General features: G+C 46.3%; 1 protein-coding gene across 3 annotated transcripts in view; it reads left to right on the top strand.

The window, feature by feature from the left end:
- The first annotated feature begins 227 nt into the window (after nucleotides 1–227).
- The window catches only part of PRR16 (proline rich 16), a 297,143-nt gene continuing 286,153 nt past the window's right edge, over nucleotides 228–11,217 (top strand). For all 3 annotated transcript variants that reach the window (XR_009865760.1, XR_009865761.1, XM_062189270.1), the window contains exon 1: nucleotides 228–493. Coding sequence is in view for 1 of the 3 variants with exons in the window: in XM_062189270.1 (XP_062045254.1) it covers nucleotides 335–493 (159 nt within the window). In the remaining 2 variants the exon portion in view is untranslated. The remainder of the gene's footprint in view (nucleotides 494–11,217) is intronic.

Genomic DNA, 11,217 nt, shown 5'->3' with positions numbered 1-11,217 from the left:
CTGCCACCGCCGCTGCCACGCTGCGCGGCGGCCCGGCGCGCCCCTCTGCGGGCGGGGAGCGAGCGTGTGCGCGGCGCGGGCGGCGGGCGGAGGCGCAGGCGCGCTGCTCGCCCGTCTGCGGCCCCGCGCCGAGCGCCGCGGCTCGCGAGTCGATGGCAGCACCGCGGTGCGGCCGCGCGGCCGAGCGCCGAGCGCCGCCGCCCGCCGCCGCCCGGGGAGCGCCCAGGATGTGGGGGGACCGGGGCGGCCGCGGCAGGAGCAGCGCCAGCGACCAGGGCGCGCAGCAGCGTCCGCTCGCCCGCCTGTGCTGACCTGCCTCTCGCGCCCCCAGAGAATGTCAGCCAAGTCCAAGGGGACCCCCGCCTCGTCCTCTCCAGCCGAGGGGCCGCCGGCAGCCTCCACGACCAAGGTGAAGGAGCAGATCAAGATAATCGTGGAGGATCTGGAATTGGTCCTGGGGGACCTGAAGGACGTGGCCAAAGAACTTAAGGAGGTGAGGGGCGCGGGCTGGGCAGGGGGCCGGGCGCGCCTCGCCGCGGGGGTCCCGGGTCTCTCCAGGCTGGGGAGCGCAGTGTTTGCAAACTCCTGGGAACCGCGGAGACGCCTGCTCGCGGACTTTTCTTTGCTCGGGGGCCTCCTGAAAGAGTTGTTCTTGCACTTCAAAAAAAAAAATCAGAGCGAAATCAACTAGTGTTTCCTCGACGGGGCCGGCGGCGGGGGGCGTGTGTCCGCCGAGACGTGCGCAGCCGGCGGGCGTGCGCGGCGCTCTCCTGCCCTGCGCTGCCCGGGACTCCCGGCCAGGGCGCTCTGCCTGGCAGCTCCCGAGCCGCAGCTGGGGGAAGCCGGGTTCCGGGCCGTGGGCCAGGGCAGCGAGGGGACGCCCGCCCCCGCCCCCTGCGGGCGCCCGGAGGGCTACCGGCACCGCTGCGGGAGGAGCTTGGCCTGGGGACGTGGAGGGGCTTTGGGACTTTTCTCACTTTCGCGGTTCCCACCGCATCCCCTGCGCCCCTCGCAGTGCCTCGCCCCGCTCCGTCCTGTCGCCACTTGGCGGGGACCCCGGGCGGCAGGGCGCGCGTGTGTGGCGCACGCGCTGGGGTCTCGGCACGGCGTCCCTGCGCCTCGGGACCAGCTTCGTGTCCCCGTGCCCCATCCCACCTGGGCCTCCCTCCCCCGGCCAGGCCCAGCGATCCGGAGGGAGAGAAGCCGAGACCGTGCGGGGTTGCGGCTGCGTAACTCGGGCGGCGGGGCGGGGCGGGGCGGGGCGGGGGCGGCCAGGAGGGGTGGGGTCTCCCGCGGGCCAGGGGAGGGAGCCCGCGGCCGGGCGCCGCGGGAGCCGGGGCTGGAACTTGCCAGGCGGGGTGGCAGCGAGGTGTGGGGCGTGCGTCGTCTAGGGTCGGGATTACCCCGCTTCTGAAGCCATAGGGGGTGGTGGTGGGGGGTTCCTGGGGTCTCCTGGGGTGTCGCGTGAGGCGAGAGTCCTCCCGTCCACCTCCACCTCTCCCCGTTACCGCTTGGAACTGAACTCCAAATCTGTCACCAAACTGAGGTCTGTAAAAAGAAAAAAAAAAAAAAAAAAAAACCCGGCCCGGTGGTCGCCGGGGTTCTCCGGCGGCAGCTGTCGCCCCTGTAGGGTGCCCTGCAGACAGGGGTCGGGGGGCGGCAGGTGGGGGGACGCGGACCTCCAGGTTGTGCGCGCCGCCGCCGGGCTTCTGGGGATGGCCGCCCTACAAGTGGCTGGCGGATGGAGGGGCTCCGCGCGGAAACCGGGTCCAGAGATGCTGCTCCGGTCCGCGTTGTCCTTTTGTCTGACGTGCCTGGCAGGCTGTGTTTTCATCTGAGGCATTATGACGTTAAAAAAAAAATTGGGCACGTTCCTTTTGGCACGAGTGCGCCTGGTAGCTGGGGTTCCCGAGGCGGGGCGCGTGGGGAGCTTAGGGAGGTGGGGCGACTACCCGGGCTGGGCTGGGCTGAGGGTGGTCACCCTGCAGCCTCCGCGGGCCCTACCTGCTCGCCAGGTGACGGGCACATCAGTCCAGCCGGAGCCCTGCACGGAGTAAGTGACAGGCACCCCTGCACGCCTGGTGCTGGTTCTGCCGGGCTTTGGAGACCCACGCAGACCTGGAGGGAAGCTGCTCACTCTTCAGTTCTTGGTTGGAATCACAGAGTTAGAAATCAGGGAGGCTGCTGATCTGTCTGTTTTCACTTACTTGAGGATGTCTTTAGGGGGAGGAAAAAAAAAAAAACCAGGTAGTTCATCAAAGAATTAAAAAAAAAAAGGCATAGTTGATGTGTGTGCAACCAAGCAGATGCAGGGACTGGGGGGGGGGGGGGGGTTCGGCTTGATGCTTTAGAAGCTCTGAGCATGCACAAGGACCTGTGTGGGCACAGATCTCAGCTGATAGTGCAGTGGGTGAGTGATAAGGGACCTGACGTTAGTGACTTCTGTAGGTTTGAACATGGGAGCAGACACAGCATGGCTGGGTCCGAAAACAGTGACTATTTCTGTAATGTGAGTTGAAGTTATTTTGAGAACAAAATATTTATAGGGCATGTTTAACCCATGCCCTGTTGCAGTTGTCCAGCGTTTATCTTTTTAGTGTAATACTGCATATGAGACTGGGATAAGACTTTGATAGTTTCAAATAATGCAATAGCTTAAAACTTTGCAGATAACAAAGCTTGTTGGTTTCTGTAGGTATGGCTTAGAAATGTAAATGCTACCAGACATCAGCTGTGGGATATTCTGGCGGTTTATGATTACATACATGTGTATTTAGACTTCTCATACCTTTATTGGCAATGCTGTACTTTTAGACCATAGGTTAGCAGTGAGCTGTTAGTAATATGGAACAAATTAAGAATAAAAAAGTGATTTTGACTGGATCTCCATATTCGTTGCCATTTTTTGTTGTGTTTCATTCTAATTAAAATGCAGTTTTCTCTCTTTTTTTGAATGTCCTGTCCTTTATCTTTGTATAAACTGTACCGACATTAGACATTTATTTGAAATTGTTTTTCTTTTTTAGAAATTTTCTGGACTTTAGCCATGTACTAATTCAGGTAGCACAGTGGATCCAAATAAACTAGTAACTGCCTGAAACACTTCAATAATTAGTAACAAAACTCCAGTCTGTCCAGCAAAAAGAGCTGCTATTATGGATATCATTTGTGGTTGAGTATATTAACTTAATCGGTTATAATTGGACCATACATTGGAGGAAGGGAAACAGGATTTCTAGAAAGACTAAGAGCAGTTTTATTATACTCTGAGACCTCACATAACTTCAGTTTTCAGAAATAATGAGTCATTTTCCCTTCTATGCTATAATGGAAAAGCCTTAAATATAATTCAAGCTATGTATTCAGCACCTGCCGTGTTCCAAGTCCTCTACCATCTTTTCATTGTACAAAGATGAGTAAGTATATCTTCTGGTCTCAGTGAGCTCAAAAGTTTATTTGGGGATGCATTTATTTTGTCATTCAATGTAACTGATATAAAGGCATTACCTTGCTCAGTGGCCACTCTCCAATATTGAACTGGGGAAGGAAAGAAAATAGAACTGAGAATGAGCATATGTTGATTTATAAGCCAATAATGGCTATGTGCTTAATAGAATTGTAAGACTTTGGTAAAGACTTAAAAAGATGATAAAATAGGAGTTTTAAAAAAATGTTTTATTTAAGGTATAGAAGTTTCATGTATTTCATATATACAGATTTAAGAACGTTGTGTTACTTCCTCCCTATCCTCCCTCCTGCCCGTGTCCCATCCCTTCTTCCTCCTCCCTCTCATATTCTCACTCTTTATTTTTACAAAGATCTATTTTCAGTAGAGTGGATAAAGAAACTGTGGCATATATACACTATGGAGTACTACTCAGCTGTAGAAAAAAATGAAATGATTCTTTTTTTTGAAACAAAATGTACACAACTGGAAACCATTATACTTCACCTAACCATTACACATTCACAAAATCATTATACGTTCACATAAGTGAAAAAGATGGATATCATATGGTTTCTCTGATCTGGAGTAACCAGTAGACTACCTAACCTTATGAGTACAAAGACAGGAGTTTTAAGAGTTTATTCAGGTTGTCAAATGATGGACTGATGCCATATAGAATAGATAAAATACTCAAATATTGCCCCTAAATATTGGAGATTTCCATTAAGGGTGAGTCCTTTGAAGAAATGGAGAGTCTGAAAGAAAAGTTTAAATCTTTGTGTAATGTGGGTAGGATTTGAAAAGGGAGATAGTAGAAGTTAAAAGGAAATAGCATTAGAATGCAAGGTTGATACCCTTTGGTTTTTTTCCTGCATATTGAAAAAATGAAAAATATAGTGATGGAACTCTAGAGCTTTGGAATAAAATGAACCATACTGGTATAGCAGGTGTGGATGTTTTTCACTAGGAAATGTAGAAATAAAGCTATTGCTTTTTCAAAATAGTTCTCAAGTAATCTGACATTTTTGGGTTGGGTAGCAGTTTCTCTTTTCTTTTTTGAAGATCTCACTGATAAGTTGTTTTGTATCAGATGTTGCTGTTAACATTCAATCACAGATCTTGTTAGAGATACTGGAATCTCTAATAAACAGACTTTTTTTTTTCTGGAAACAAAATTCATTGCTGCTATAACTGGATTCTCTTTTAGTTTATATTGTTTATGACCTTGGTCTTTTCTTGTAGCATTCTGCTTTTTGATTTTACCTCACAAGACTATTGTATGAGTTGAATTACATGTCAGGGATCTTTAGACTGTTCATGGAAAGTGTGTATTATGAAGAAAGTATGCAAAAGAAACATGTTTCGCACCAAAATAAGATAGTATCAACTCATTCCAGCATGTCTAAACTGAGTGAAGTTTGAGACACTAGGAAAGCTAAGAATATCAGTTCATAAAGAATCACCATGAAGTCTGCTAAAACTGATGCAGCAGCAAACATCAAATCCATAGTGAAGCTTGGGTAGAAGAATGGAAATCCCTGATACTTTATGAAAAGGTGTGAAGGATAGTGCTCCAGGGATATCAGTTTACAAATGGATAACTCATTTCAAGGAGGTGCAAGACCGCACTGAAGATAAGGCCTGCAGGGCAGACCTTGAACATCAGTATATGAAGGAAAAAGAAATTGTTCGTGGCCTAATTGAAGGGAACCATTGGCTAACACCGGAAACAATAGGCAGAACTCTAAATGTTAAAATTGGTTCAGCTTATAGAACTCTGGAAAATTAAAGTGGAGCTAACTTCCTGCTTGATGGGTGCCCAAGCCTTTGTGCCCAGATGAGCTACAGACAATATCAGAGCTGTCAGTGGAATTTTTAAACAGCTGTGATCAAAACCGTCCACGTTTCTTTGAAAACTTTGGTCAAGAGACAAATCATGGCTTTTCCAAGATGATTGTGAAGACAAAGCTCAGCCAAGGCAATGGCTAACGAGAAGTGGGAGTGGTCTAGACAGAGCAGAAGAGGACGGACCAGTCACGAGCGGAGGTCAGGCAGGAGGTTCTTGGGATGCTCAAGCCATTTTGCTTGCTGAGTTTCTGCAGGAGACTCCTGTTTGTTATGAGAAAGCCAGCCGAAGATTTACCATAAAATTGCTCAGGAAAGCCTCACCCGGGTCATGCTCTGCTGTGACAGTTCTGCTCATTCTCACTGAACAAGGGCCACGCAGCAGGAGTCTTGAAGGGAAATCATTGGGCATCTGACAGTCCTGATTTGGCTCTGTCTCACTTACTTTTGTTTTCTAATTGAAAATATCTTCTAATAGCACTCATTTTTCTCCAGTTAATAATGTAGAAAAAGCTGCAGGGATATGTTTAAATTCCCAGGGATAGTTTTTTTTCTTTTTTTGTCAGGTATAGTTATACACAGTGAAAGAGAGAGACAGAAAGGTCTTCCTTCCATTGGTTCACTCCCCTAATGGCTGCTATGGCCAGTGCTGCACCGATCTGAAGCCAGGAGCTTCTCCTGGTCTCCCATGCAAGTGCAGGGCCCAAGCACCTGGGCCATCCTCCACTGCCTTCCTGGGCCACAGCAGAGAGCTGGACTGGAAGAGGAGCAACTGGGACTAGTACCTGGCACCCCAACCAGGACTAGAACCCGGTGTGCCGGCGCCGCAGGTAGAGCATTAGACAAGTGAGCCACGGCGCCGGCCTAGAGATAGTTCTTTAGAGATAGACTCTATGGCTGATATCATTGCTTACAAAAGCATTTGGAATTTTATGGAATTTAATATTGAGAAACAAAATTTATATTTTGTGTTTTTGTATTTTAATTCCATATATCATGAATATACTTACATACATGTATATGTACACACACATATTTATATAGAGAGAGAGAAAGAGAAGAGAGAGAAGGAAGAGAGAGTCTCCAAAAGTTATATATGGACTCCAAAAGTTCATGCACTTGCATTAATTTCAAAAACTTTTTCATCAAAATGAGCTTGTATTTTGATTCCATTTCCAGTCTTCTTGAAGGCCCTGTGTGTTTGTGTGTGTACAGACCATGCACATATATGTATCATATAAGACATTTGATTTCAGGAGAAGCTTCCAGAGGCAGGAGCAACCTGTTAAAGTGAGTTGTTCTGTTGGTGACCTCGAGTTACTCAGTGGTTGGCCCCTTCGGCAGGGATGCCTGTCCATCTTGTGACTGTGGACCGGGAAGCATCTGTGGTCATTTTAATGATATCATAAATCCAGACAGGTTAAACTTACATTGTGGGCTGAGGAAAACTAAAAGAACTTAGAATTACCTGCAAAACATTTTTGCTTTTAAACGTTCCCTCCTTTTTAACGGCTTACCCACTTGGAGTTCTGTGGTTTATTGCCCCGGAAATCCTGTAGCATATTTTTTGGTTAATGAGTCCAGGCATAGAAAACTCATTACTAGGAAATATTGTAGAGAATAATCTCTGGAGCATTCTCCAAGTTCTAAAGTTGTGAATGAATGGAATTTAACAGTTCGTTTAATAAGTGGCAATAGCTGCATTTTTACTGCTCTGTACCACGGTCCACCCTCCCAGACAGAGGTGTGCTTACCAAGTGCTGAAACACTTAAATTTTTCTTGACTATGATTTTATGGCATGTGGCTGAGCCATGTGTGTATGGTTTTGAGGAAACAGAGATAGACAGTAACCATCCTTCTTGGGCTTTCTATTTCCAATGAATTAAATCATTCGGTACACAGAGAATTAGCTGACAAGAAATTCAGGCAGCCCTAAAGTAACAGAGAGTGTGCTTCAGGCAATAGCGAAGTAATAGATAATAACACCACTGTAATAGGTTTCATTGTGACCTGGATTATGTTTTTTTCCACTCTGGCTGTTCTGAGGATCTCAGGTATTTAAATCTAAATACAGGAAAAGAGATGGAAATGCAAGTTTGGCCAAAACATATTTTCTCAAACAAATTGTGGGACCTTCTGTACAGCTAGTTCATCAAGAAATTTTGGGAGTGATAAAATGCCAGTAGGTTGCCTCTTCAGTTCTGGTAGAATTGCACATAACTGACATCAAGTCAAATACAAGATTAGTAAACAACCAATGGGACTTTAAAAAATGAAGAAGTTTCCTTTTTTCTGATCTTAGAAGTAATAGAGTATACAGATAGAAAGTTTAGAAAATTTATATTTTCTCCTGTATAATTTTTAGACTTATCCTTAATACTATACAGGGATAGGTCTGCTAAACATTTTTTAAAGATTTGTATGTTGATTTGAAAGGCAGGGTGATAGGGAGGGAGGGAAGAGAGCAGCGTCTTCAGTCCTCTGGTTCTCCTCCAATGGCCACAGTAGCCAAGGCTGGGCCAGACGGAATCTAAGACACTGCATCTAGATCTGCCTTGTGGGTGGCAGGGGCCCAGGGTCATGGGCAGTCCTTGGTGCTGATTTCCAAGGCCCAACAGCTGGAAGCTGTTTTGGAAGCAGAGTAGCCAGGATTTGAAGTGGCATTCCAGTATGGGATGCTGGTAGTACCAGCTGCGGCTTAACGTGCTGTGACACAGTGCTAGGCTTGATAGGCTAAACATCTGTTTACTTCCGGCTTTTTGTGATAATTATGTGTAACTAGGAAGAACAGCTTTCACAATAAAAATACTTAGCAGACAGGTATTGCTCTCTGCCGTGTGCTCCCCCAAGCACTGCGCTGTTAAGTCATTTACACCTGAAAATTCACCAGAGGAAAGTACTGTTGTGCTCCATTTTACAGATAGGAAAACTGAGGCTTGAGAGGCTGTCATTTGCCTGGGCTCACTTGGTTTTCCAGTGCAGAACTGAGGCTTCAGCAGCAGTTACTTTAGTGTCAGAGCTCCACATTTAACCACTAAACTGTACCCCCTTTTTTATTTTATTTTTTAATTTTTTTTTTGACAGGCAGAGTGGACAGTGAGAGAGAGACAGAGAGAAAGGTCTTCTTTTGCCATTGGTTCACCCTCCAATGGCCGCTGCGGCTGGCGCACCACGCTGATCCGAAGCCAGGAGCCAGGTGCTTCTCCTGGTCTCCCATGGGGTGCAGGGCCCAAGGACTTGGGCCATCCTCACTGCACACCTGGGCCACAGCAGAGAGCTGGCCTGGAAGAGGGGCAACCAGGACAGAATCCGGCGCCCCGACCGGGACTAGAACCCGGGATGCTGGCACTGCAGGCGGAGGATTAGCCTAGTGAGCCGCGGCGTCGCCCCCCCCCCCCCCCATTTTTAAACATTTTTTTCAAAGTCAGGGATGTGAAAGTTTTAAAGTTCTTGGTCCATGTTACCAAACTGTCTTCCGTGGAGTTCTCACAAATTGCTCCTTCCAGCAGAAGTAAATGTGTGGACCTTGTGTCTTAAATTTGAAGGAAGCCACTTAGTTTGAGACTTGCTGTGTAATTTAATAGCTTCAGGGTGAGGGTCATTGTTTTCTTGAGTTCCACTTAATTTGAGGTACCAGCTTTGAGGCAAAATTAATAACACGTAAGTTAGACCTTACAATTTCTACTTTGCAGATAAATAGCTACTGTAGTGAATTACCGTGAACCTAGTTAATATTCAACAATAATATTGATAAGAATATTCCATGGCGTTTTTATATTACGGCCTAGAAGACAATAGGAACAGCTGACATGGGTGCTTGGTGGTACCTAGTAATTGTATGCCATTGTTTCAGATGAATAAAAATGGAGGATGTCTCATTCTACACTGTTGACATCCTATGCCTCAGAAGGAAGGCCTTCCCTTTACCATGTTCTGGGGTGTTTGGGGTTTGGCACTGGAATCTTTACCAGGCAGAAGCCACTGTGCTGTCTCATGATGTGGTATTGTTTCGTAAGTAGAACTCTTACATTACTTTAGTTCTATTGATTACAAGCCACCGCCTGTTCCCAGTCTACAGAGTGCAAGTTAACAGTCCTATTCTAAGATCCTGTTTGCTTCCTCTTTTGGTATATTATGGACTAGAAATGTTTTCCTCCTATTGGAAGCTAGTTCACTGGGAAGAACTGCTCTAAATTAAGGTTTCCGTTAGGACTCTGGAACCTGGGGATATTTAACCTTTAAGCGAGAGCCAGAAAGTAACATTAACTGAAATGAGAAGATAAAGACATTTCTAATTAATGTCCAAATCACGGTAGACTCACAAGGCGGCCTGTGAGCTCAGGACACGGGTTGCCTTGTGCGGCATAGGCTGATTTTCGTTCTGAGAATGGCAAGATAGGAGGGCTCCAAAGGAATTAAACTCCCACTCTCCACTTTCAGGCAGGAGACATTGACATTGTAAGTACTGGGGATAAATGTTTCCATGTAGAATAACGGGAGCCAATCAAATTGCATACCTGTGCCCAGTGACTCTGTCAGTATGGTGTTAGGCACACCACATGTATATTTTTAGCTACAGGTACGATGTGCCATGCTTGCCTAGGAAAAGCAAATTTTCATGATTACTAATAACTTCTCTAAGTTCAGACAAGGTAACAGCTTATCATCTTATATTCATGGAAACTTACCGTTTTACAGTATCAAATATGATTCCAGGATTTCAGACTACATGTGACAGGAAAATACCAAGTTGAAAAAAAAAAAATTGGTCCAGCCAGTTTTCTTGTAATTCCAGTGGTTCTTCACTTTCCCCCCATATCAAAAAACCCCTTATGGATGAATGATTGAAGTTGGGGCCATTTCCCCTTGGGACAAAGATTCTTCTGAACCTGAATTTCCCTCAGGTGGGAATGATTTGGGATCAGAGGTGAAACAAGTGAACGATTACCTTTACAGGGAAAAAAAAGCAAACAGTAATTGCTGATGTCCAGCTCCATAATCTTCTGGAGTAAAAGTCAAGGCCGTATGAGAAAAGGAGAAAAGAAATGCCGATGGCTGTAAAAAATCTGATGGCTTTTATTCTAGGGAGTAGATGAGTCATTTATCAGCAGTTGTCTTCTATTAGATTGGACCCTGGTGCATTTAACTCCAAAGTAGAAAAATACAATATATATAACTTGCCATACCTCCCAAACTCCAGAACACTTGCGTGTCTAGTGGTTATGTCATTTGCTAGTTTCTTAGAGATGTGTGCCAAGATAGGTTGCTACATAGAAGGCAAGATGTTCCCAGAGCTCATTATACGTTGAGCATATTCTTGGGAGCAGGTGTTTAGCCAAGCAGTTAGATGTCTGTGCCCCACATTGGAGTACCTAGATTCTATTCCTGGTTCCAGTGCCTGACTCCAGTTTCCTGCTTAGGAAGACCCCAAGTTGATTGGGTTTCTGCCACCCACGGGGGAGACCTGGATTGTGTTCTCAGCTCCCAGCTTCAGCCTGACCCAAGCCCAGCAGTTGAGGAGGGAAACAGTGAATGGGGGTTCTTTGTCTGTCTCTGTCTCTCAAATAAATATGGTTAAAAAGATAAGCTAAGCATATTGCCTTCTTTACATGGATCCCAGAACAGCAGTTTTCTTTGTTGTATTATTTTCCTGTAGGACACTGATGTGTGAATCATGAATATTATTTGGAATTTTGATATATGTACGGTACTGTGCTTAAGGCTGTAAATGATGTCAACAAGCTGAGGGCTGTATGCTCCAAGCACATCCTCCCTGCGGGGAGGGCGAACTCCACCTCCGGAAGAATGCTTGGTTACACACAGAATGCAAAGATAGAGGAAGCACTTTTCTCCCTTTGCATTTGCATTTTTTTCTCTAAGTTAATGTATTCTAAACTTTGTGTAGCAAGATAGGTAGTAACTC

This window comes from Lepus europaeus, chromosome 4 (genome assembly GCF_033115175.1).
Source record: "Lepus europaeus isolate LE1 chromosome 4, mLepTim1.pri, whole genome shotgun sequence".
Taxonomy (NCBI): Eukaryota; Metazoa; Chordata; class Mammalia; order Lagomorpha; family Leporidae; genus Lepus; species Lepus europaeus.
This window is presented reverse-complemented; position numbering and strand designations above follow the sequence as displayed.